Source organism: Tachypleus tridentatus, chromosome 10 (assembly GCF_004210375.1).
Source record: "Tachypleus tridentatus isolate NWPU-2018 chromosome 10, ASM421037v1, whole genome shotgun sequence".
Lineage (NCBI taxonomy): Eukaryota > Metazoa > Arthropoda > Merostomata > Xiphosura > Limulidae > Tachypleus > Tachypleus tridentatus.
The window spans coordinates 46,456,172-46,478,384 of NC_134834.1; the positions used below are offsets into that span (position 1 = coordinate 46,456,172).

The 22,213-nt window shown below is 28.9% G+C and overlaps 1 protein-coding gene across 12 annotated transcripts in view; it reads left to right on the plus strand.

Annotated features, from left to right (window-relative positions):
- polybromo (protein) overlaps positions 1 to 22,213 on the plus strand; it is a 182,375-nt gene that overhangs the window by 123,032 nt on the left and 37,130 nt on the right. For 11 of the 12 annotated variants that reach the window (XM_076461156.1, XM_076461165.1, XM_076461157.1 and 8 more), the window contains 5 exons: positions 8,877 to 8,971; positions 10,941 to 11,079; positions 17,645 to 17,746; positions 21,150 to 21,224; positions 21,992 to 22,156. In XM_076461156.1, coding sequence (XP_076317271.1) covers positions 8,877 to 8,971; positions 10,941 to 11,079; positions 17,645 to 17,746; positions 21,150 to 21,224; positions 21,992 to 22,156 — 576 coding nt within the window. The remainder of the gene's footprint in view (positions 1 to 8,876; positions 8,972 to 10,940; positions 11,080 to 17,644; positions 17,747 to 21,149; positions 21,225 to 21,991; positions 22,157 to 22,213) is intronic. The other variant, XM_076461167.1, reaches the window with a different exon arrangement.

A 22,213-nucleotide genomic window follows, 5' to 3' on the forward strand; every position in this document is an offset into this window, starting at 1 on the left:
ACTTAACCCTACTTCTTTTATACTAGTGATATTGCTGCATTAAATAGTTTCTATTTATTTAAATAATGTATCAAGTAACAGAATAATAGTATATAAAAAGTGGACAGTGTCATATAACTATTTTTGCAATTTTTTAAACTATACAACAAGAACCATTAAAATTTTACCTAAGCTCATTGATGTGTTTCACATGAGAATAAAGTATGAACTGAAAGAGAAATAGGCAATTCTCTTTACATAAAACAATGTAATGTAATACATCATAAGGTAGATTAAAACCTTGACTTTCTGTTAGCTATAAATAATTTAGGAAACTTAACAAATAAGGTTTATTTAGGTTTGAAAAAAATATTGAAGTTCAAGCAGATTAAAGACACAACCTACCTCTTTGAAATCTTGGTTTGAAAGAACATGGTAGCCTTTTCACAGATTAAAATTGCTGAGAAAACCACATTCTAAGTTGCCAATCGGTTATTCACGCATCATATTTTGAAGTAAGTGTTTATAAGGGACTATTTTAGTACATAAACCATATCTCAGCAAAATAAAAAGATATGAGGTTCTATTTTATATTGTAGCTTTTTAATATTGTTAATTTGAGTTTATAATTTGTATGAAACTATAGATTTAGTATTTGATATCACAAACATCAAATTATAAACAGTGCTGCATTCATGTGACTCACCAAAATCTATATTTAGATGTGTTCTTACTTTTAAATTAAGAAATGAACTTATATATAATAGTAAAGTTTAAATTATAATCTACAATTTGATTCCAGACTTATTGACATAACTTCATAAAACAGTAATTCAATAACATTTTGAATGCAAGTCAGCAAATGCAATGACATGACCTTTGACCCATGACCTGCTGTGAAAGGGTTAATGTATCTGTGCATAAAGACCTTGTAGAAATAGGGCACCATAATCATTATAAATGACTAACTGTCATATTTTTGGTTCCTCCCAGCCATAAGCTTGTAGAATTGCAAGAATAAAGTGCTTGTATTATTGATATTTTTACTTAATTCAATCCATTTTGTGTCACAAGCTTTGGTAGTTGATTGCCTGAAGGAAGCTATTTTTACATGCTATCCTTGTACCTGCCCAATCCACATAAACTCATCCTGGGCCTTATTATTTCATGTTTTTTAGTCTTTATCAGTATCACTGTTACACCTCTATATGTTTTTTTAAGTTGTTGATCTTGACTTTAACGATGAAGAGATACTTAAGGGACCAAGTAGCCAGAAGGGATGTTGACACTGATATTTTGTAAGATTCAGACTGATAAATGTTTGACAAGGTAAATGAATATCTCTTTTTGTTCAGAGTATTCTAAGGAAAGATGTTTTTTTTTTAATTTTATGAACTCTGAAAGATATTTCTGGGTTCATATATGCAGAGTTCATGTGGGTTCTGGAATGCCATAGAACTTTGGTGAAAATCCTGGAATGCAGGATTTATTCAATTGAAGAAAGTTTTTTTTTTTAGTAAACATTTATAAAGCCTATGCTCATACTCATGCTGGTAGCTGTTCCATACTGTCTCTCATACTTCACATATGTAATCTTGAGAGAAATAGCACAGTAAAACATTACAAATGATAGTGAACGTAGCCTGATATTGATCTTCTCTAACCACTGTTGCTGTGCTACATATAGTCCAGTGTTAAGTGAAGTCTTGCATATACTAACCATGTGATAGCCCATATACACTGCTGGCCAAAATCTTAAAGCCAATGAACATAAAGAAAAAATATGCATTTTGCATTGTTAAACTCAACCACTTATTTGAGTAAAGCTTTGAAAGATGAAAATAAGAAAAGAGAAAATAAAAATAAAAAAAGATTTTATAGAATTTAATAGGGAAGATGTGAACACTTATCTAAACTTGAGTTATTTAGAATAATGCAATTATTGATTAATTTGAAGAATTAGTAAAAAATTTTGCTTTAACCCTATTCACCCTGGTATTTTTTACTGTGCATGACACAAAGTTTAAGAATCTTATATTCATAGATTTATTAAAGTACTTTTTGTATATGTTATTTCAATTAGAATAATATGAAATCTTAGGTAATAATCCATATTTTAATGGTATACAAGTTCTTAATTCTACAAGGTAATATTTTAAAAAATCCTGAATTTCCCCTAGTGTGACACACTTGACACATTTTATCTTAGCATGTTATTATCCATATTTTATCCACCACTCCTTGAAAAAGTATGAAATTAAATGTAACTTACTCTCTATAAGAGCATCATTGCCCAGATAAACCACATTTATTATAGCTTTCAACTTTGTTTGGTTACAAAGTTATCAAATATAAAATCAGACCCTTCCTACTACACACACCTGTCACATACTGTCTTTCATAATTTGTTAAAGTTCACTCTTTTAATTACATATTACCTATAACCAATAGAAACTCAAAGCTTTCATCTGTCAAATGATGTGCTGTATAATAATTTGTTCTGAACAGTAAAATGTCAATTTCACTCAGAGTACAAACAGTTTTCCTGTGAGAAAGTTAACGGCTATCATAGATGGATTTGTAACAATTGTTATTGCAAAGTTAGAAAGCCAGAAGATTTTTGAGAAATAAGGGAATTTGTCTACTTTTTGCATGTTATTAGTCTGTATTGCTTTAATTAAATAACTTATTAATTGCAATACTATGAGTAATATAAAAGAAATTAGGGTTAACTCTCCTCGACAAGTGAGAGAAAAAAGAGATTAGATAAGTATTTTATTTCTTGTTTTTCATGTGTATTCTTTATGTATAATTATAAAAACGACTATAAATAAAGATATTTTTTAAGTTAGTTAAAATTAGATCAAATAATAATAATAGAATAAAAAATTTCCACAAGACATGCACACAAGCTGCTTGTATTAGTTGTAATAGCTCATGGGTAATATAATGTGATAGCGTAACATGAGTTGCATGTTACTCGAGTGATTTACAACTTATGAGTTCATGGTAGTTAGTCACAGTTCAAAGGGTAATGAAACAATAAGATTTAATTATAAATAGATGTATACTCTTAAGGGTAAACAAATGTGGTTTTATATTACAATATGTAGTCATTATAGAAAGAAAAAAGGTAATTTAGATTTTTTTTGGTGGATATTTAGTCAGTTACATTTACAATTTCCATTTTGAGTTAGATTAGAGAAAATAACATATTCACTATCAAGTGTTACTGAAAAAAAAACAACCCCTAAATGTATTTAGGAGGTTATGGATTGCACAGGAAGTTTGAGATTCTTTAGATAAAGAAAAGTATTTTAATTTTAACATGAAAAATTATGTTGCAGACAGATTATTCAAAACAGATACTCAATATATTTATGGACAAATCTTCATTTTATTTTATTAGAAATACTTCACTACAAAGTTTGATTATTTTGTATGTTAAAGACGTACTATTTAGTGAAATACTGCTAAATTTTGTGAAGATATACAAATTATATTGAAAGTTAGAAGTATTAAATCTACAAAGATTTTAAATGAGTGAAAAGAGGTCATGTCGTCAGTCATATAGACCGACCCTATATTGAAAGAATTCTTATTGACAAAGAACAGCATTTAAAAAGTCAATTTTATAATAGGTTTGCATAATTATCATGTGACATATACATAGGAATTTATTATTTAATGTGTATAATGCTGCAGATTAAAATGTTGAGTCATAGAAAATATGCCTGAGGGTCATGGAATTTTCTCTGTTCCAGATAGTACAAAGTCAATGTTAATTACTTCTCTTTTTGAAAACACTAGAAGTTGCTAAATGCTATATTTTTATCCACTAACAGATAAAGAGCTGCTACTAAAAGCAACATTCCTTTTTTCCAAAAATTAACAATATCTGTGTCATCACTAATTACTTTGTAGATTAAATCTTAATTGTCTGAGATTGGACTTCGTAATTTTGACCAATCTTGTAGCCACCATCTAACTGGAAAGCTGTGCTAAATGTATCTTCACAACATTTAGCAAGCTTTAGTAAAGATACAGTTCTATTATACTCAAAAATCTGATTTTTGTTTTCCTTTTAGTAAAATGTTCTATATACATGACAATGATACATTAATTTATTTCCATAAATATCTTAATTCTATAAGCCAGCAATACAGGTCACAGTAAAAGTTGGAAGAAGAGAGTTGTTTGAATTTTTCTGGATGTTTCATTTGCTGCATACAAGATGGCAGGTGTCATTCGTTATCATAGAAAATGTCCTGATTTTCATCTTTTATTCATAGGATTATTAATTCAGTTAATTCTGTGAAGAATTAACTTTAGAATTATTCACTAAGTACAGTAGTGCTCAATACATAGGGATGGACCAAGAAAATAGTGGTTACTGCATTCACACTATTATTCCATGATGCTTACAAATAACTGATAACGTGCTTATTTAAGCACCTAATTGCTATTATCAAGTGTTTCACAGCTTGCAAGACTACCAGTATCATTGAAAAGTGTTGCTAATGTGGAGAACTTGGAATTAGCTAAAGAGCCAGATGTTCATCTTTTTCTTTCTTTTTTTTTTCTTTTCACACTTTAGCCAAAAAAATTTTAAGTTTTTGTGATGGTTCTAGTATGACAGAAATGCATTTTGAGAATACTTGGAATCACTCAGTATGGTTGTGCTTAGTATAAACTATAAACAACAACAAAAGAAAAGGAATCATAATTCTAGGGCAAGTGATGTCATCATCCCCCTTGAAGTTGGCTTCCTTATAGAAATATTGTGTTTATTTAACAAATTGAAGTGTAGGGTGAAACAAGAACTGCCCATCAATAACAGTTGAAAATGAGATGATTATATGCTTTATACACTATACATTTGGTGTCTTTTGGAAGCCAATCCCTAAATTATGTATGAACAGAAGGAGTAAAAAAAAAAAGGAATCAATACATATAATATTAAATTTTGTTATACACATTTATAGAATACATCAACTTTCAGTCTTGGTAAGAAATGTAACCAAACAAGTAATGAAAAACATTTTGTAAATATAAAATGATGTAGGAATGGCAATGCTTAAAACAATACAAATAGGGATAGTAGAACTATAAGCTTCTCATATGTTTTTCCTTACTGTAAGTTTTTTAATATTAAGTCCCAAGAAACCAAAGGTATGATCAGTGGTGATTGATAATCTGCTGTAGCCAGTTGAATGGTATAATATTAGTATCTGAGGTTACTTTAACAGTGTAATGAAGAAACTGACAAAACTAATGTGATATTAACAATATATATTAGCATTATATTATAAAAATAAAACAAATTTTCACTTATCACCCTAATTCAAGGAAATTGTTTTTACAAAAAATGTAAAATAAATAATAAAATTTGCAAACATTAAGTGAGACTTAAGTATAGAAACAAGTTAGGGTTGAATACACAAAACCATACAAAAATCATTACATAAGTAGTCAAACCTACAACTAAATATTGAATTCCTGCCAGTTGTATGAATTTAGATTTGAATAAAAGCATTCTAACTAAATAGTGCTATACAATCTTATTGTATGTAATAAACATAGACTTGTGAGGTTGGTTCCATACTTAATGGCTACTTATTGAGAGATTTTTATATGACTTTTTGTATTCATCCCTGTCTTGTTTCTGCATCTTTTGGCAGTGCCATCTGTACATCATACTTAATTTCTGCATAGAAACATTTTAATGAATTCCTAATTTCTGAATGTACCAACTTACAGACAATAAGTAAGAAAAGTAAGTACAAAATAGGTTTGCCATATATTTCTTCCATTACTGTCAACAAAAATAGGTAATATGTTCATGAAAAATATGAGTTGTGAAATAGCCTTTAATCCTTAATTAAAATTAGTATCGTTAATGGTATTAAAAACAAAACTGAAGTAAAGGATAAATGAGAATCATATAAAATTCCATTTTGTTTCAGTTTAAGTGATATTGGGAAGACAAGTAGAAATTTTAAATTTAGAATTAAAGAGCATAAAAATGTTGTTGATAAATTAAAAGCTGGTTATTTGCTCCTGGTAGAACTTGTATCGAAATCTTACATGATACTGTTTGGGATAGTATGTGAATACTCAAAAAAGTAAAGTTAAAAAGTGAATTTGAGATAAAAAAAATCTTTGAAAATTGCTAGAAACAAATTGTTTTTTTAATATAGAGTTAAGTCTTAATGCCACAAATGTAAATGTTTGTAAATTATGCCATTATACAATGTGAAAATCATATTTGTGAATTTACTTCATTACATAAATTAAATTTCCAGGTTTTCCTGTTTCCTGAAAATGGTGAAGCATGTTCCACTGTAACACGTAGAGAGTTTTTAGGTTTTTAGCACTTTTAAATTTATATGATACATTGGTATGCATTTTAAAAATGTTGCAGCTGTCAACTAATTTTATTAATAAAGTATTTTAAATAAAAATTTGCTTGTGAATTTACAGTACCATTAGACTCTGATTAGTCTGAGTACAAGGTGAGTTTTTTTCTCGTTGCTAATATCTTCCTTTTTACAACATAATTCCCATTTACATGTGAATAAAAAGTATCGATGTTTTTGAGATTTAGTATGAAAATATTTTTAACATGGTGGCATGATTACCAAGAATGGATTACAATAAACAGCTGTTTCCAATTTACCATTGTATCTACTTACTAAATCTTCCAAAAAATGTATAAATTTGTTTTTATCAATCTCAGATGCAAATTGAATTGAACTGTTAATATAATTAAGGAAATTAGCAATATCATTTACTTGTTTTCCCGTGCTACCACATCAAAAATGATTATTATCCAGATTTCTCTACTTAATGCTTCAATTCAAAACTGTTCATAAACAAATCACATAATTACTGAAATAATGAAGAACCCATAGCTTAAACCTTCACTCTGCTTGTAAACATAACTTTTAATTTGAAAAAGCATTTTTTAACACATGCTTAAACAAGAATAATTATAGTAGTTATTTATAAAACTGAATTCTTATTCTCTTTCAGTTTATTTTCAAAACATGCAGTGGCTGTATTCACTGTACTTTAGTGAATCATGAAACAACATCAGAAAACAAATATTCTTATATAATGTTATATGTCTAATTTTGTCAAGGAATTATAAAGAATTTTTAACTATATATTTATTTTTATCACTTGTCTTTAAAATTAGTATGTATGTGTTATGATTTTGTCACATTTTACAAAGAACTCTTACTATTCAATACAGTAGGTCTAAAACTATTCCCAGTCTTATGGACTTTAGGTATAGTATATAATCTAGGTAATACAAACTTACTCTGAAATATCCTTTGCTTTTCTTAAGTTTATACAGTTTTTTGACATTTTCTCTTACCATTGCATGAAATTTATCTATCTCGTATGGACCTACTTTCAGTAATTCAATGTTTATATCATAATCCTTTTTTATTGATACGTGCAGTTAGACCCCCCCCCCCATTATCTTCTCTACAAATAATCATACTTGTTTATTAAAGTTTCTTAAACTTCAAAATCTCTTTTTTATTATTTGTTAGTTTAAAATTATTATCTAAATTGCAACATTCACATCTACTTTTTCAAAATTGTTTTATTCTTTTATAACTTTTCCTGGGCCATATGAAATATGTAAACATTTATTAAAATATCTATTTGTTCATCAACTTCTAATTAAATCCAGTTTATTTATAACTTAAAGATTTTCCTGAAGCCTCATATTTTCTTTAGTAATGGATTGGATCGAGTATATAGTTTAGTGTGATTAACATAGTTAATAACATATAGTTTCCATTTCTGAAAATTCACAATAACCTTGAATGACTGAATAGCTTCTCTACGTAAATTGGAACTTTGGGGCATTAAACACAACTAAGAGCCCAAAAAAATTAAATGATATATGTAGTAAGTACGTTGTTTTAAGTTACTCTGTCTCTAACGACTTCTGGCGATATTGTAATTTTAGTCTCCTTAAATCAATGAATATTTAATACATCTTTCTTTCTTTGTAACTAATGTTGTTTTACATTTACAATATACAAATGCTATTTTAAAAATTCTAAAAAAAATCTACAAATGTGTTTTATAAGAGAGTTAGGAGTGGAATTTCAGAAATACTATATAAAAGTTAAGAAATCCACAGATTTTGTTACAATACTAAATTAAGAATTGTTTCTGTATTTTGATTTTCTCTAATACTTCTGTTGCATCCAGCAATATTGATGATATAAGCACCTATTCCAGATATTACAGTTTTTGTCAAGATTGAACAACTTTGTCTATGCTAAGCTACTAAACCTTGGAAAAGACAAAGGTTTTAAAAGTTTTTACAGATATAAAAGATTGCAACTGTTAAACTTCTATTTGGAAGAGATTCAGGACTGTGACCTGCCACCCTTGTAGTTTGAGCTAGATCATTAACTATCTTTACTTGAAACAAATGTGTTTTCAGCAAGGATGTATGCTGATTTTTAATATGTTTTCATAACATGATTTAAAAACTTCAAGGTGTTAAATAATACTTTAGTGCTTAAAAGACTTTAATACATAGCAAATTTTATTTCCATCATTTCATCAATGTGGCTACAAAAAATATGGGTAATCTAAATTACTGAAACTCGTTTTTACTAACAGAAACACGACCATCACTTATGTAGAAATAGATTTTTCAAGATTAATATTTAAAGCATTTATAATTTTAAAAATATTTCATTGGAAGATGTATATTTATCTCAATCATATAATTAAATTTTTGTATTATGTATACAGTTTATATTTGTATAAAGAATGTTGTGTTTCTGTGCACATGACCTATGATTGAAATCTATTTTAATTGATATATCAGTGTATGATCAACATTTTTATTTTGATAGGATGAGAGAGAAAGCCTTGAAATGTCAACATCTGACAGTGTGGTGTTTAGAGGACAAGTATATCATGTTGGTGATTTTGTGTATGTTGAACCAAGGTAAACTTTGTGTTTCATGTTTATCGTTAAAACTCATTATTTAGTCTCTACATATGTAAACCAACACACATTAGGTAAAAATTAACTCATTGTAAGCCTGTGTAGTCACATATACCTGATTATTTTATCCCATGTTTTGACTTCCAATCTGCTGCTGTCTTTAGAGAAGGACTATATGTAGCATCAGCAGGTAGGATTTGATTATCATGGGTCTTCTTTGTAGAAAGGTTGGTTATAAATTCATTAGAAAAGTAATTGTTTTATTTAAATATTAACGGCATAACTGACTTTTATGTAAAGGGTTAATAGTAAAACAATGTGAACATTATTGAAAAAAACTTTCTACCACTAATTACTGCTGACTTATTTCAATGGTTTTGGATGCAGAAAATTGTAGAAATTCAATCTTTATGAACTATTTTGTATTTAGCTCTATGTCATCCTATCTGTGAAAACAAACTAATTAATCCAAATATTCCTTCATAGTCAGTAAAATAGAATATTTATTTCACTACAGAAGTTTATTATTACTGTTCCCCAAGATTTTGTAGAAATAGCAGGGCAGCCATTTTTGTAAATATTTTCTTGTTTTTGATATTAATATTTTAGTTGGAGTAAAACACATGACTGAATGCTGGGTCATCATAAAGTTTCATCATTTGGATATTCTTCATTTGCAAAAGTGCCATTAATTAACTCCCCAAATATGTTCAGTAGTTTAACATTAAAAATTTAATCAGCAAAATATTTTCCCTCACCCTTTGTAAGTTTTATTAGTCTCCTATTATGAGAATCTATTCCTAAAAAACTAAATTATTTTCCCATATATAACAAACAGCTGGTTGTTCTAAACAAGTACATTAACATACATCTTTCTCATGCTCTTCTTGTATCTAATAAATCTTCTCTTGCTGTCTGCTTTATATTTATGAAGATTGTGAACCCATGCATTACTATTATTTACTGATTCAAAGATCTTATTAATTGAAAGCAGGTTGAGCAAGATATGTTCAAACAAATTTTTAATTTACAAATCAGCAAGTCATGTGACAACCATAGGTTAAAGCTGTGGTAGAATAGCATTTGTCAAAACTACATTTTGACATTGTTGCCATTTCATAAACAGTGTTATACTTCCAAATATTTATCACTTTTGGGAAGGATATGTTACAATTCTCTCTGGTGCAAAATATTCATACAGTCAGGCCATAAAAGAGACCTGCAGTAAGTTGTATTCCAGACATGCATAGTAAGCAAAATGTGATGACTTGTAACAGGGGAGAATTTGTGCACACAAAGGTCAGTAGTGAAACCATCAACATGTTTCAGACAACATTGTGAAACACAATCGAGAAAGATGTGTTTGTGTGGTGAAAAAGAGGCATAAATCAAATGTACACAAACTGCTCCATCATCATATCTATTAATATTACAGGCCTTTACAAGCAGTGCTAATAATTTTTATCATGTTGGTATAGCCAAACAGGTATAAATTTTGGAGAATGTCAGATGTTAATCATGAAATTACAACACAGACATCTAGATCTATAGATTTGCAGGCCTATACATGTAGATCAACAGGTTTGTGTAGATCTAGCCAACAACTGAGGGCATACCTCAAGCAGCTGAAAAAATGAAATGGATATTTATGCTATTTCTCTGGAAGACGTGTCAAACGCGTTGTTAGTATTTATTGCAAAATGTGAGCTGAAAGAATGAACTTCTGAGAATCATACTTTTAGTTTATTCTTGTCAGAGGGTAGAATTCTATGTGTTTAAGCTTTAGTTAATAAAAAATACATTTAAGAATTTTGAAACATATTAAAATAAAAACAACATTTCTTCCTAATATTGAAAAACCTTATTGAAACTGAAGTTATGTTACAGTATATTTTTGTAGGATAACAAATTTACATCATAAACTCAGTAAACAGTACAATATAAAATATTTCTATTTTATTATGTACAGAGAAAAAGCAATGGAACCACATATCATCCACATTTCTAAATTGCGTAGAGACAGTGAGGGTGAACAATGGATATATGGATGTTGGTTTTATAGACCTAATGAAACTTTTCACTTGGCTACCAGGAAGTTTCTTCAAAAAGTAAGCTTTTGAAATGTAACCATTAAATCTTGTAAGCAAAGCAGAGTAGTTGAAAACATTCTCATAGTCAGCACCCCATAAACAGATTTTGAAATAATGTTTCAGTTTATTCAAGTTAGTTCTCTCATTACAGGTTCAGTCAATTAGACTTAAACACTGACCTAAAATTAACCTTTAGAGTTTCCGTATTATAACTTCTAATATGTAATTTTTTTCATTTGAAAAATTTCAAATTTTATTTATATGATCTCTAAAATCTTCAAAATAAATTTTAGAAATAGACCTTATATTTTATTTCCTCCACCCTAAATCTATTTGAAGTAATTCTAAATTACCGTTTTTCCTTTTTAGATTGAGTTTATGCTAAATGGCTTTAAACTGTAACATCTGTTTATTAATATTTTATTAGTTTATTGCCTTTAGAACTATGTCTAATTAATATTCCTGCCTCACATGTTGTAAATCATTTGATAAACTTCATTAACCTATCAAATTATATAGCATATGGACTACTTCTAAGTTTATCACAAGCGTACTTCATGAAATATTTTAGTAATATTTATTTTACCCTGTCTAATGCTATATCTAACATAAAAAGTATCTAATTTTTTACATCATAGTTATCTTTTCTTTATTTATTATTATAAATGTATGAAAAACAAGAAACAGAATACTTACCTGGTGTGTTTTTCTTTTATTTCACTTGTTGTTGGCACTTAACTGTACCTATTTTGTAATAATGGTATTTCTGCACTACATAATTTTTTACTTAATCAAATAATGCACCAAAAAATACAGAATAATAGCTTGTGAAAACAGATAGTGTTATATAACTGTCAGAACTTTTCTAACTATGCAAGAAGAACCATTAAAAATTCAGCTGAGCTCATTTATGTGTTTTCCATTGAAATAAAAGTTTAACCTAAAAGTGAAATAGACAATTTTCTATACAGCAAGCAATATAATATAATATCTTATGTAATTGATTAAAACTTTGGTTATAAATAGTAAAATATTAAACATCAGAGAGAACTTGTGGCAATTTCTGAAAGAGTGGATGTGACAGATGGGCATGGTAAGAAGGGTCTAATTTTCTATTTTGTTGCTCTGTAACTAGATGTGATTAAAGACTAGAAAAATTATGGTTTGCCTAAATGATTACAATTATATTAATATAATGAGGAATTTACATCTTACATCTTTTAACATCTTGGGTGTTTGGTAAATAAGTTAGAGGATAATGGATGTCTAGAAAAAAATGTCACAATTCTCATACTGGGGGAATTCAAGATTTTTTAAAATATTATCTTATAAAATTAGGAACTTAAAATTTGTATAATATTAAAATGTGGGTTATTAGTTACGGTTTTACACCTAGTTTATTCATATACCATCATAAGAAAGAAATTTCATTAAATTTTGAACGTAACTGAATAAAACCTTGTAACACTCACATAAATGGATACCTAAGTGGGTTAAAGAAAAAAATGTTGTTTAAAGTGCCATTTTTGTGCTATGTAAGAAAATAATTAATTTACTGTTTGAGTAGAGTATCATTAAGTATTACTGTAGAAATCATAATGAAATAAAACAGCAGCCATAGAAATGTTTGAATATTAACAGTGACTACTTCATAATAATGGCTGAACAAAACTAAAATTTATTGTATTTTATAAATAAATTTTAGTTTTGTTCAGCCATTATTATGAAATAGTCACTGTTAATATTCAAACATTTAAAATGCTACATGTGTTTATGGAGTGAATTAAAATTTTACTATTTCAATAAATTTTGATTTTAGTAAATAAGTAAGTGACTTTTTCAGAACCTTTTTACTCTAATTTTTTGACAGGACTCTTCTGTCTTAATTCCCATTGATTTCTTTCCTGTTTTCTAAAGGATAATAGTTAAATGAATAATGCACTACTTAAGCATGTAATGAGATACGAAAGTAGGTTGGTACAGATTCTAATGAATCATAAAATTGAATTGGATATATGCACACCCAAAGTTTGGTATTGCTAGTGCACAAACATATAACTAATAAAAAGAAAACAAACAAGAATATTTTAAAAAATTCAAAATTATTAAGACAAGTAGGGATCAATATATATGTAATGTTTCCTAGCAAACTGTAGTAATGTGCAAAGGTTTAATGCTACAAGAAGTGTTGAATCAAGAAAGTCAAAACTACAAGAACTGAGTCACTTAAAATATTAAAAAAATTATCCTTACTTTGGCAAATTACTGTAATTATACCAAAGTTTGGTATTGCTAGTGCACAAACATATAACTAATAAAAAGAAAACAAACAAGAATATTTTAAAAAATTCAAAATTATTAAGACAAGTAGGGATCAATATATATGTAATGTTTCCTAGCAAACTGTAGTAATGTGCAAAGGTTTAATGCTACAAGAAGTGTTGAATCAAGAAAGTCAAAACTACAAGAACTGAGTCACTTAAAATATTAAAAAAATTATCCTTACTTTGGCAAATTACTGTAATTATATTCGTATATAGTGTACTATATTAAATTAACAGCTTCTAGTATATACAGGGTGTTCGGAAAGTCACTGTGCACTTATATATTTATTAACAGACAAAACTGCACAGTGACTTTCCGAACACCCTGTAGAAAAGCCAGTGCATTGTGAGAACATTGCATTCCAAGAATGGCTTTTATGTCATGTTGCTAAGCAACAAAGGTATAATTTAATATTGTTGTTAGTCTGTATACTGAAATTATAAAATGAAATTTATCAAGAACAAAACTAAAGAAATTGATTTCTTAATTTAGAGTCTCTATTGAGTAAAGAGGTTCATTTTTTATTGAAAAGGTTGGTGATGTAACAGAAGATACCTTAATTCATAAATGATTAAATTTGATCAATATTTTTTACTTCCAGGATAAAGTTTACACAGTTGCTAAAATATATTAACCTAATAACCCATGTAAAGCTGGGTGCTTTTGCTAGTTGCCACTAATTCTGTCCAGTGTTTTATGTACTATATAATTTATACCAAGAGAAAGTTAACATTTTGTTTTAATCTCTCACATGATGTATGATATTACATTATTTTCAATTCAAAGTGTTGTCAATTTCATCTCCAGTTTGAAAGTTTATCTTGTGATGTTCAAATCAAGTAGCAAAGGAAATTAACTATGTATTTATTGTCAGAGTTAGAAAACCAGTTAAATTATAATAGTTATAAGATATTACTTGCTTTGTGCCTATTATTATTCATTATTCTTAGATGCATTATTTAAGTGAACAAAAGTTACTTTGGGGACTAATACCAACATTACTAAAAAGTAGACATATATTCCATTGGCAACTAATAACTAATTATAAAGGAATTCTGTGGTATCAATGAAGTAATTTATGCTTTTTGGGTTATTCAAATGTATTTATAGAACCTTTAAAAAATTTTGTTTCACATCCTCCATGTGCAAATTTTCTTAAAGCTTATCAAGGCACAACAAGCAGCAACCAAGTACATAACTAGAAGAGATAATTGCTTGGTTTATTTCTTAATCTATTCTTCTATGTTTTAAGAAAAATAAGTGTAAAACTTGTTTATAAATGGTAGTAATCTATATACATATGAAGCTTATAATAATTGAAATGTGACCGTATTTTACCAAATGCACTAATCCTCTAAAACATAGCCAAGATTGGTCACTTTTTGAAAACTGAAGTTCAGTTTTATATTATTGGAGATGGTAACATGAGTGCACATGTGCAGCATAATTGTAACTTATGTGTTGTTAGCCAGGCACAGCTGAAAGGTCAATTTAATAGAAATAATAAATCTATATAAATGTATAATTTCATAAGAGTTAGGCTATTCAGTCTAAATATTTATATTTTCATTTTATAACCTGTAGTCATTCTGTAATGAAAAATGTATAATTTATATTCATTTCCTAATTTTATATGGTGGTCACAAGATCAGTTTAATCGAATGAACCCACATTTATTAGTGAAAGTCATATAAAATATAAAGTTTTTTCTTAAGAAATGGTTGGTCTAGACATTATAAGGATTTTGCCAGAAAAATTTGAAAACTTTCTGATCCATAAAAGTATTTTTAATCTTAAAATGAAAATTTCTTTGCATGTTGTATAGTCAAGTGTGAAAAGAGAAAAGGCATGAGAAAAGACATTGCTTAACAAAACATAAGGTTTGATATATAAAAAACCTGATATTTTGTGTACAAAACCCTTGTAATGTTTACCAATAATATGCTAAATATCATGAACATGAACTTACTAATCTAAAAATAATAGCATGAAAACTATAAGAAGCACAAAATGGATACAAGACTGGTACCAGGGACTGAGCCTATGCTGAGAAGGTTAAAGTAAAACTAAATTTTATGTGTTATTGTCTCTTTCTTAAATCTGTGCAGATTTATTTGATTTGACTGACCTTGTAATCATTATAAAAATTTAAATTACCCTTGTTTTCTTCCTAGGATGACTGCATATTGTAACATAAAACTACAATTATTCATACTTTGTTTTATTGCCCTTTGAACCATGTATAACTAATAATCCTTCAACATAAGTTGTAAATCATTTGTCAAACTCGTAGCTCACATTAATAATATATTATTTTATTAAATAAATACAATCTAAAAAATAAGGTTATTGTCTCTTGGCATTTTAAGAAGTAACTTGTTTACCATTAGTTTAAGTTGAGCTAATTCTGTTATAGATACAGGCAGGATATAAATAAGGCTAAATACATTTTATTATTAACATTACATATATTGTTTGTTCTAATAAATTATTAAGTTCTGTTTCTAAGTTCTGTATAATTAAAAAAAAACTTTATTACTTTAGTGGGAAGATAAATTAGTGTTAAAAATTGGCTACTTGTAATTGGTATTAAGTATTTTTTTCAGGCTATAAGTATAAACGCAATGGTTAAGACTAGTGTAGAAGTTAAGCATTCATAGCTTGGTAGGTGTAATGGCTGCAATGAGTGGATTTTATGTGGGAACACAGGAATGGCATGTACTTTTAAGGAAGCTGGTAATAAAGATGTGCAATTTTTATGTAGATTTTGTAGGTTGGAGGATAAGTTAGGGACTATCATAATGAAAGTAAAGGCAATAGATAAAGAAAAGCATAGACTGTAGGAAATAGCAACAGGATTTCAAGAGGAGCTTTAGTTTTTACATGCAAGGAGTACATCAGCTAACAATGACTTTCAGGAAGGCAAAAAGGGCACTATTAGAATAAAAAGTAGTAAATTTACTTATAATGAATGTAGTCTGTTTAGCAACAGATTTCAGTCCTTGGTGTGTGCATATGAGGAACTATTGGAGGTAAGGAAAACAAAAGGGTCAAAGAGAGATCTGGGCGATAAGAAAGTTATAGATGATTTCTTGACAGTACGTGTTGACAAAGTAATCTGTGGGGTAAATAGGGAGAAAATCAGATTATGTTACTCAGCAGCATAGGCAGAGGATATAACTGACAGAGCAGGAGATATAATAAAGGAGGTTAGTAAAGATGCAGTTTTGGTGGTGCATGTAGGGGCTAATGATGTGGGGAATAGTAGATCAGAGGAGCTAGTTGATAAGTACAAGGGGCTGATAAAGGAATATTGTAGAGGTAGTAAATTTAAATGAGTTTAGAGAAAGCTTGATAAGTATATGAATTGTAAGGATTGGCTTTAAGTTTTTTTGTTATTGTTTTTTTTTAAGTTTAGAGGTTGAAATGGACCAGGTGGATCAGTAAGTCTCACAGTGTCTCAAAATGTTATGCTATTCAGTGGTATAATGCATGAACTGTTTGTGAGCATACATTTTTAAAGATTTTTTTGTTGTTGTTGTTATTCTCTTATCTAACCTAATAAGCCTCTACTTTTAACTTTTTAGTTAATGTTATAACAATAAATAATGAACATACATGAAACAAAAAATAATATAGTACTCGTCTTTGATCTCTTGTTCTTTTGCTGTTGGTTGCTGATGAATTTAAGCTTACTTTTTTAAATAAAAATGGTATTTGTTCACTAAGTAATTTTTATTTAATCAAATAATGCACATAATAATGCAAAATAATAATTATCACAAAGTGAACAATGTTCTGTAACTTGTGATTTAACTGGCTCTCTAACTAAAACAAGACAAGCTTAAATTAGTTTCTTTTTCTGTTTTACCTGAACACTACAAGATAACCTGAATGCAAGTTTGGTGATATATTGTACTTAAAACAATGTAATATTATACATCATTCAATAGACTAAAATTTTGCTTTTTTATTCCTTATAAATTATGTAGACATAAATGACAAAGAATTATTGACAGTTTATAAAAATGAAAATGTAATAGGTGAATGTAGCATTTCTGATTTTCTGTTTTCACTCTATAAAGAAATAAGATATCAAAGAATATAAAAATTAGACTTTAGTAATATCAATATTATAATAAGTAATTTACATTTAATTCCATACATCAGGAATGGTGGTAAATAAATTAAAAGGTGGGAGACCTTGAGAACAGATGTCACAATTCTCTTAAGTCTGAATCTTGCTTATTTGTTTTAGGAAGTTTTCAAAAGTGACAACTATAACAGTACTCCACTTAATCAAGTCCTCGGGAAGTGTTATGTCATGTTTGTTAAAGAATATTTCAAACTGAAACCAGAGGTAAGGTTTAGAAAAATTAATGCAAAACCTTAAAAACAAAATATTTCATGAAAATGTTGAAGTTCAGCTTTAAGTTATTAATGAATATTTAGTTTTAAGTGGGAACTGTGTTTGTTGTCAAGTGTTCTGTTATGAAACAGGAGTTAACTGTTTGATTAAATTATTCCTTTGTTTTTGCTTTATATAGAAAAATATAAAATTAAAATTTTAAAGCTGTTTGTTATTGTTCTACATGAAGAGTGATTATCTAGATCTATTTTTTGCACAAGAGTCATGACAAGATACAGTTATGTGTTGATATCATTGAGCCAATATCTTTATTATATACATTGCTGATATAGTAAAATGTGCATACAATTTAGAAATTGAAATTAAACTAAATTTTCCCTCTAGTTCATTTCTAGAATTACTTCAAATTATAAATGAAACTACACTTGTTTATCCTAAATAGATTTAAAAGTGTAACAGTATATACATTTGTTTGTACTTAAAATTTTGCTCTTTTATCCCTTTTCATATAGGTCGCATGTCAAAAGCCATGTCATTGTGTTTGTTGACTTCTATGCAAAATTTTATTAAACTACTTTAAACCAATAAGTTTGGTATCAAACTGTAGATTATAATTCAGTTTTAGTGTTATACATTATTCAGTTTCGTAATTAAACAATAAATACTAAAGAAAATTGCAGTTAAACATCGATTGTTCTGTGTCACATGGCATATTGAATGCAGCATTGGTTCAAATTAGATGTTTGTGATGTCACAAAAATGAGTCTATAGATGTATATGAAATAGAAACTCAAATCACAAATATTTACAGCTAGAATATAAAATAAGAAACTCGTATCTTTTCTGTATGCTAAGATATCTTTTATGTACTGAATCAAATGCAGTGGCTCCACTCACTTCTTTCTTGTTTAGGAAATGGTCCCTTCTATACACTTATTTCAGTATATGACATATGAATAACACTGTGTAACAAAAGTTTTACTTTTTCTTGTTCCTGAGCAGAAAATGTTGTTTCCCAATTCTTATGCCTAAAGTAAATGGAAAAGACCTATTTTTCTCTTCAAACTTTGCTTTTCTGACCTGGGTAATGAAATTTTCAAATTTACCCATTTTCCAGAACAATTCAGGTAGATTCAGTGCTGGATAGCTGATAGAGAATTTTCTCGACTTACAAGAAATTTCTAGAACATTCCATAATAATATATATACAGGGGCTCACCCCTTACCACTTCAGTTTAATTCTAGCTGCCTAAGTGAACACATAGACCTATCTGATTTTAGATCTTAAGAAGCTGCAAGCATTCTCCAGGTGCATTCTGCTATGTATGTGGCCAATTTATCAAGACAAGAGCGAAAAAGGACTCTGTGACAGCATCTGCTAAAATGTGTGAGGCCTACAAGGCATATTTCAGCATGCCTGTCAGGGGATCAAAACAAACCCTAGTCACCTCATTTTACCTGCGAGCACTGCAAAAAAACTCTAGAAGGTAAGACGGACAATTTATGCTTGCTTGAATAGTAAGATTTTATATTATACAAAGTTTAGACCATTTAAAATTTGAATATTTTTGGTGCACCTCAAAGAGGAATACGACAGCATCAAGACCTTGCTAGGAGCCTTGAAGTATGATGAGGATGACTTCAAAATGGTGACATTTCTGATGGGCCTCCAAGGAGGCTTTACCAAGTTTCCCTGTTATTATCTTTGCCTTTGGGACAGCAGGGACTCTGCAGTGCACTACAACAGGAAGTACTGACCACAATGGACCGAGTTCTCTGTGGGGAGGCACAATGTCAAGTGTGAGCCACAGGTGAACCTCCAGAAGGTGTTGTTCCCACCATTGCACATAAAATTGGGTCTAATGAAACAATTTGTCACAGTTTTTGACAAGGAGTCTGCAGCCTTCGAGAATCCTTCCCTAAGCTGTCTGAGGCAAAGATCAAAGCTGGTGTCTTCATTGGACCACAAATAAAGAAGATCTTGGAGCGCACAGAATTCCCCAAGAAGCTCAGAAGGAAGGGAAAAAAAGCTTGGGACAGCTTTATTACAGTGGTTTGGGGCTTCTTGGGTGATCACAAGGCCGAAAATTATGTGGAACTGGTTGAGGCTTTGTTGAAGAATTATGGCAAAATGAACTGCAGGATGTCCCTGAAGGTTCATATCGTTGAAGCTCATCTTGATAAATTCAAGGAGAACATGGAAGCATGCTCAGAGGAGCAATGCGAGTGCTTCCACCAAGATATACTGGACATTGAATGCCACTACAAAGAAGCGTATAACAAAAACATGATGGAAGACTATATTTGGGGGCTGATACATGAAAGTGATTTACATTACTGTCACAAATCTCGAAAAACTACTCACTTTTAAACATTTTTGTATAACTTTAGTATAAATACATGTAAATCTTGATTCACATTTTATTTTATTTAGACCTTATTTAAATAAAAACGTGCAAATTTGCCTGTTTTTATATAGAAAATAGGGTAATTTCTAAATTTCATTATCCAGGTCACAAAAGCAAAGTTTGAAGTGAAAAATGGCCATTTTCTGTACTTTTACAACATAAGCAATTAAGAAATAACACATACTATCCAGGAACAAAATTCGTGTTAGGTGGTGTTATCAGTTGAAATTTGAAAGTGTCCTTCTTGTATGTTTCTCAGCTATTTTAAAGTGTTAGGGTGACATCTTGTTCTTTGAACAAAGTTTTCAAAGAGGTAGGTTATGTTTTTAGTCTGCTCAAAATTACATATTTTTGTAGACTGAAATATAGCTTAGATACTGAGCTTGATAAATTATTGTTGGATTCTGTGGTATTGATATTGTAATTTATGATTTTGGGATTATTTAAATGTATATATAAAAATCTTAAAAAAATGTTTTTCATATCTTCCATGTTTGAAATTTTAAAAAGGCTTAGCAAACTATATAAAGCAGCAACCAAGTACAGTGGTCACAACTAGAAGAGATAATTGTCTGCTTTACTTTCTTTTTTTTACTGTTGTATATTTTAAGAATAATTAATTTAACTTATATCTAAACAGTAATAATCAGTATACATATATAATAACTGTAATGTCAGTGTAGTATATTTTACAAAATACCAGTGTACTAAAACATAGCCAAGACATGTTTAACTTGGATTATTAGCTACACCATGCTGTAAGAAAACACACACACAATTATTATTGTCCAATGCTATGTTGTTCAAGGTAAAGCTTTCAATAAATAATCAATTTTATTTATGTTAGTAGTTTTCTTTCAATTGACATCATCAATTTGTTTTTCAACCTGGAGTATCAGTGAATTGTTAATATCTAAAGATAATGTATTTTGATAGTAATAGATACTATTTATGTTTGTAATTTCCTAAATTCTTCCTTTCCTCAGGGGTTTGATGACAAAGATGTTTATGTTTGTGAATCTCGTTATTCTGCTAAAGTTAAAGCTTTCAAAAAAATAAAGGTAAGATTGTCTTCAATAACTGCTGCAGAAAAGCATTTGTGAGAAATAGGTCTGTTGAAAGATTGAAAGATTTGATGAGACTAAAATTGCAGATTTTCAGAGTTGTTTAATTCCATAATAAAGTTGTATCTAAATATTCATGGTAACTGCCATCCCACAACTGATTGCAGATAGTGAAAGGCTTTTTAAGTTGAAATGTTGTGGTTTCAAGAACTCAAACTCCCAACTCTTAATTGGTTCTCTTTCATTGCTGTAGAGATCTTGTTTGATAGATGGAATATCCCCAGTGCATTTGATTGCTTTGAACACAGACATTATTCATGACTTAAAGATGACAACAAGGATTGTTAATTTAAGATTTTTTTTAAATTTTAGTCTCATTATAATGTTGTTTTTGTTTTGTATTATATTTATTATTATTTTATAGTGCAGAGTTGGATTGCCTATAAACAGTTAATGTATATCATAATATTAGATATGTTTATATATATACATAGACATTCAATTTGTTGTATTTGAAAAACATTTATAAATTAGTTTTATGTTATAAAAAGTTAGTATGTTCATGTTTGGCTATCATCCTTGTGGTTAATGCAAAGTATAACATGTTGCTTACTGTCCCTTGTGATCTCTTTAACTCAGTAAATATAGCCAGTTTTTAATTTTCATTTCTTAAGTTTGGTAACTGCTGAAAGATACAGTATTACCTTTCAAGATTTATGGCTTTACTATATATAATTACAAAATATTTTTCATGCCACTTCAAGATCTGGAGCTTCACTCCAAATGAATACATTCAAATTGTTCCTCGAGAAGAACCACTACCCATTGTCCGTGTTCCATCTGTGTTTAAGGATGGTGTAGAAAGATTCAAGGAGGAAAGCATGGATTATGATGACACAGACTTAAAAGTTATTGAAAGACAAAAACCAGTATGTTTGTGTTTTATCAATTATTACTGTACACAATTATTAATCCCCCACTGGTAC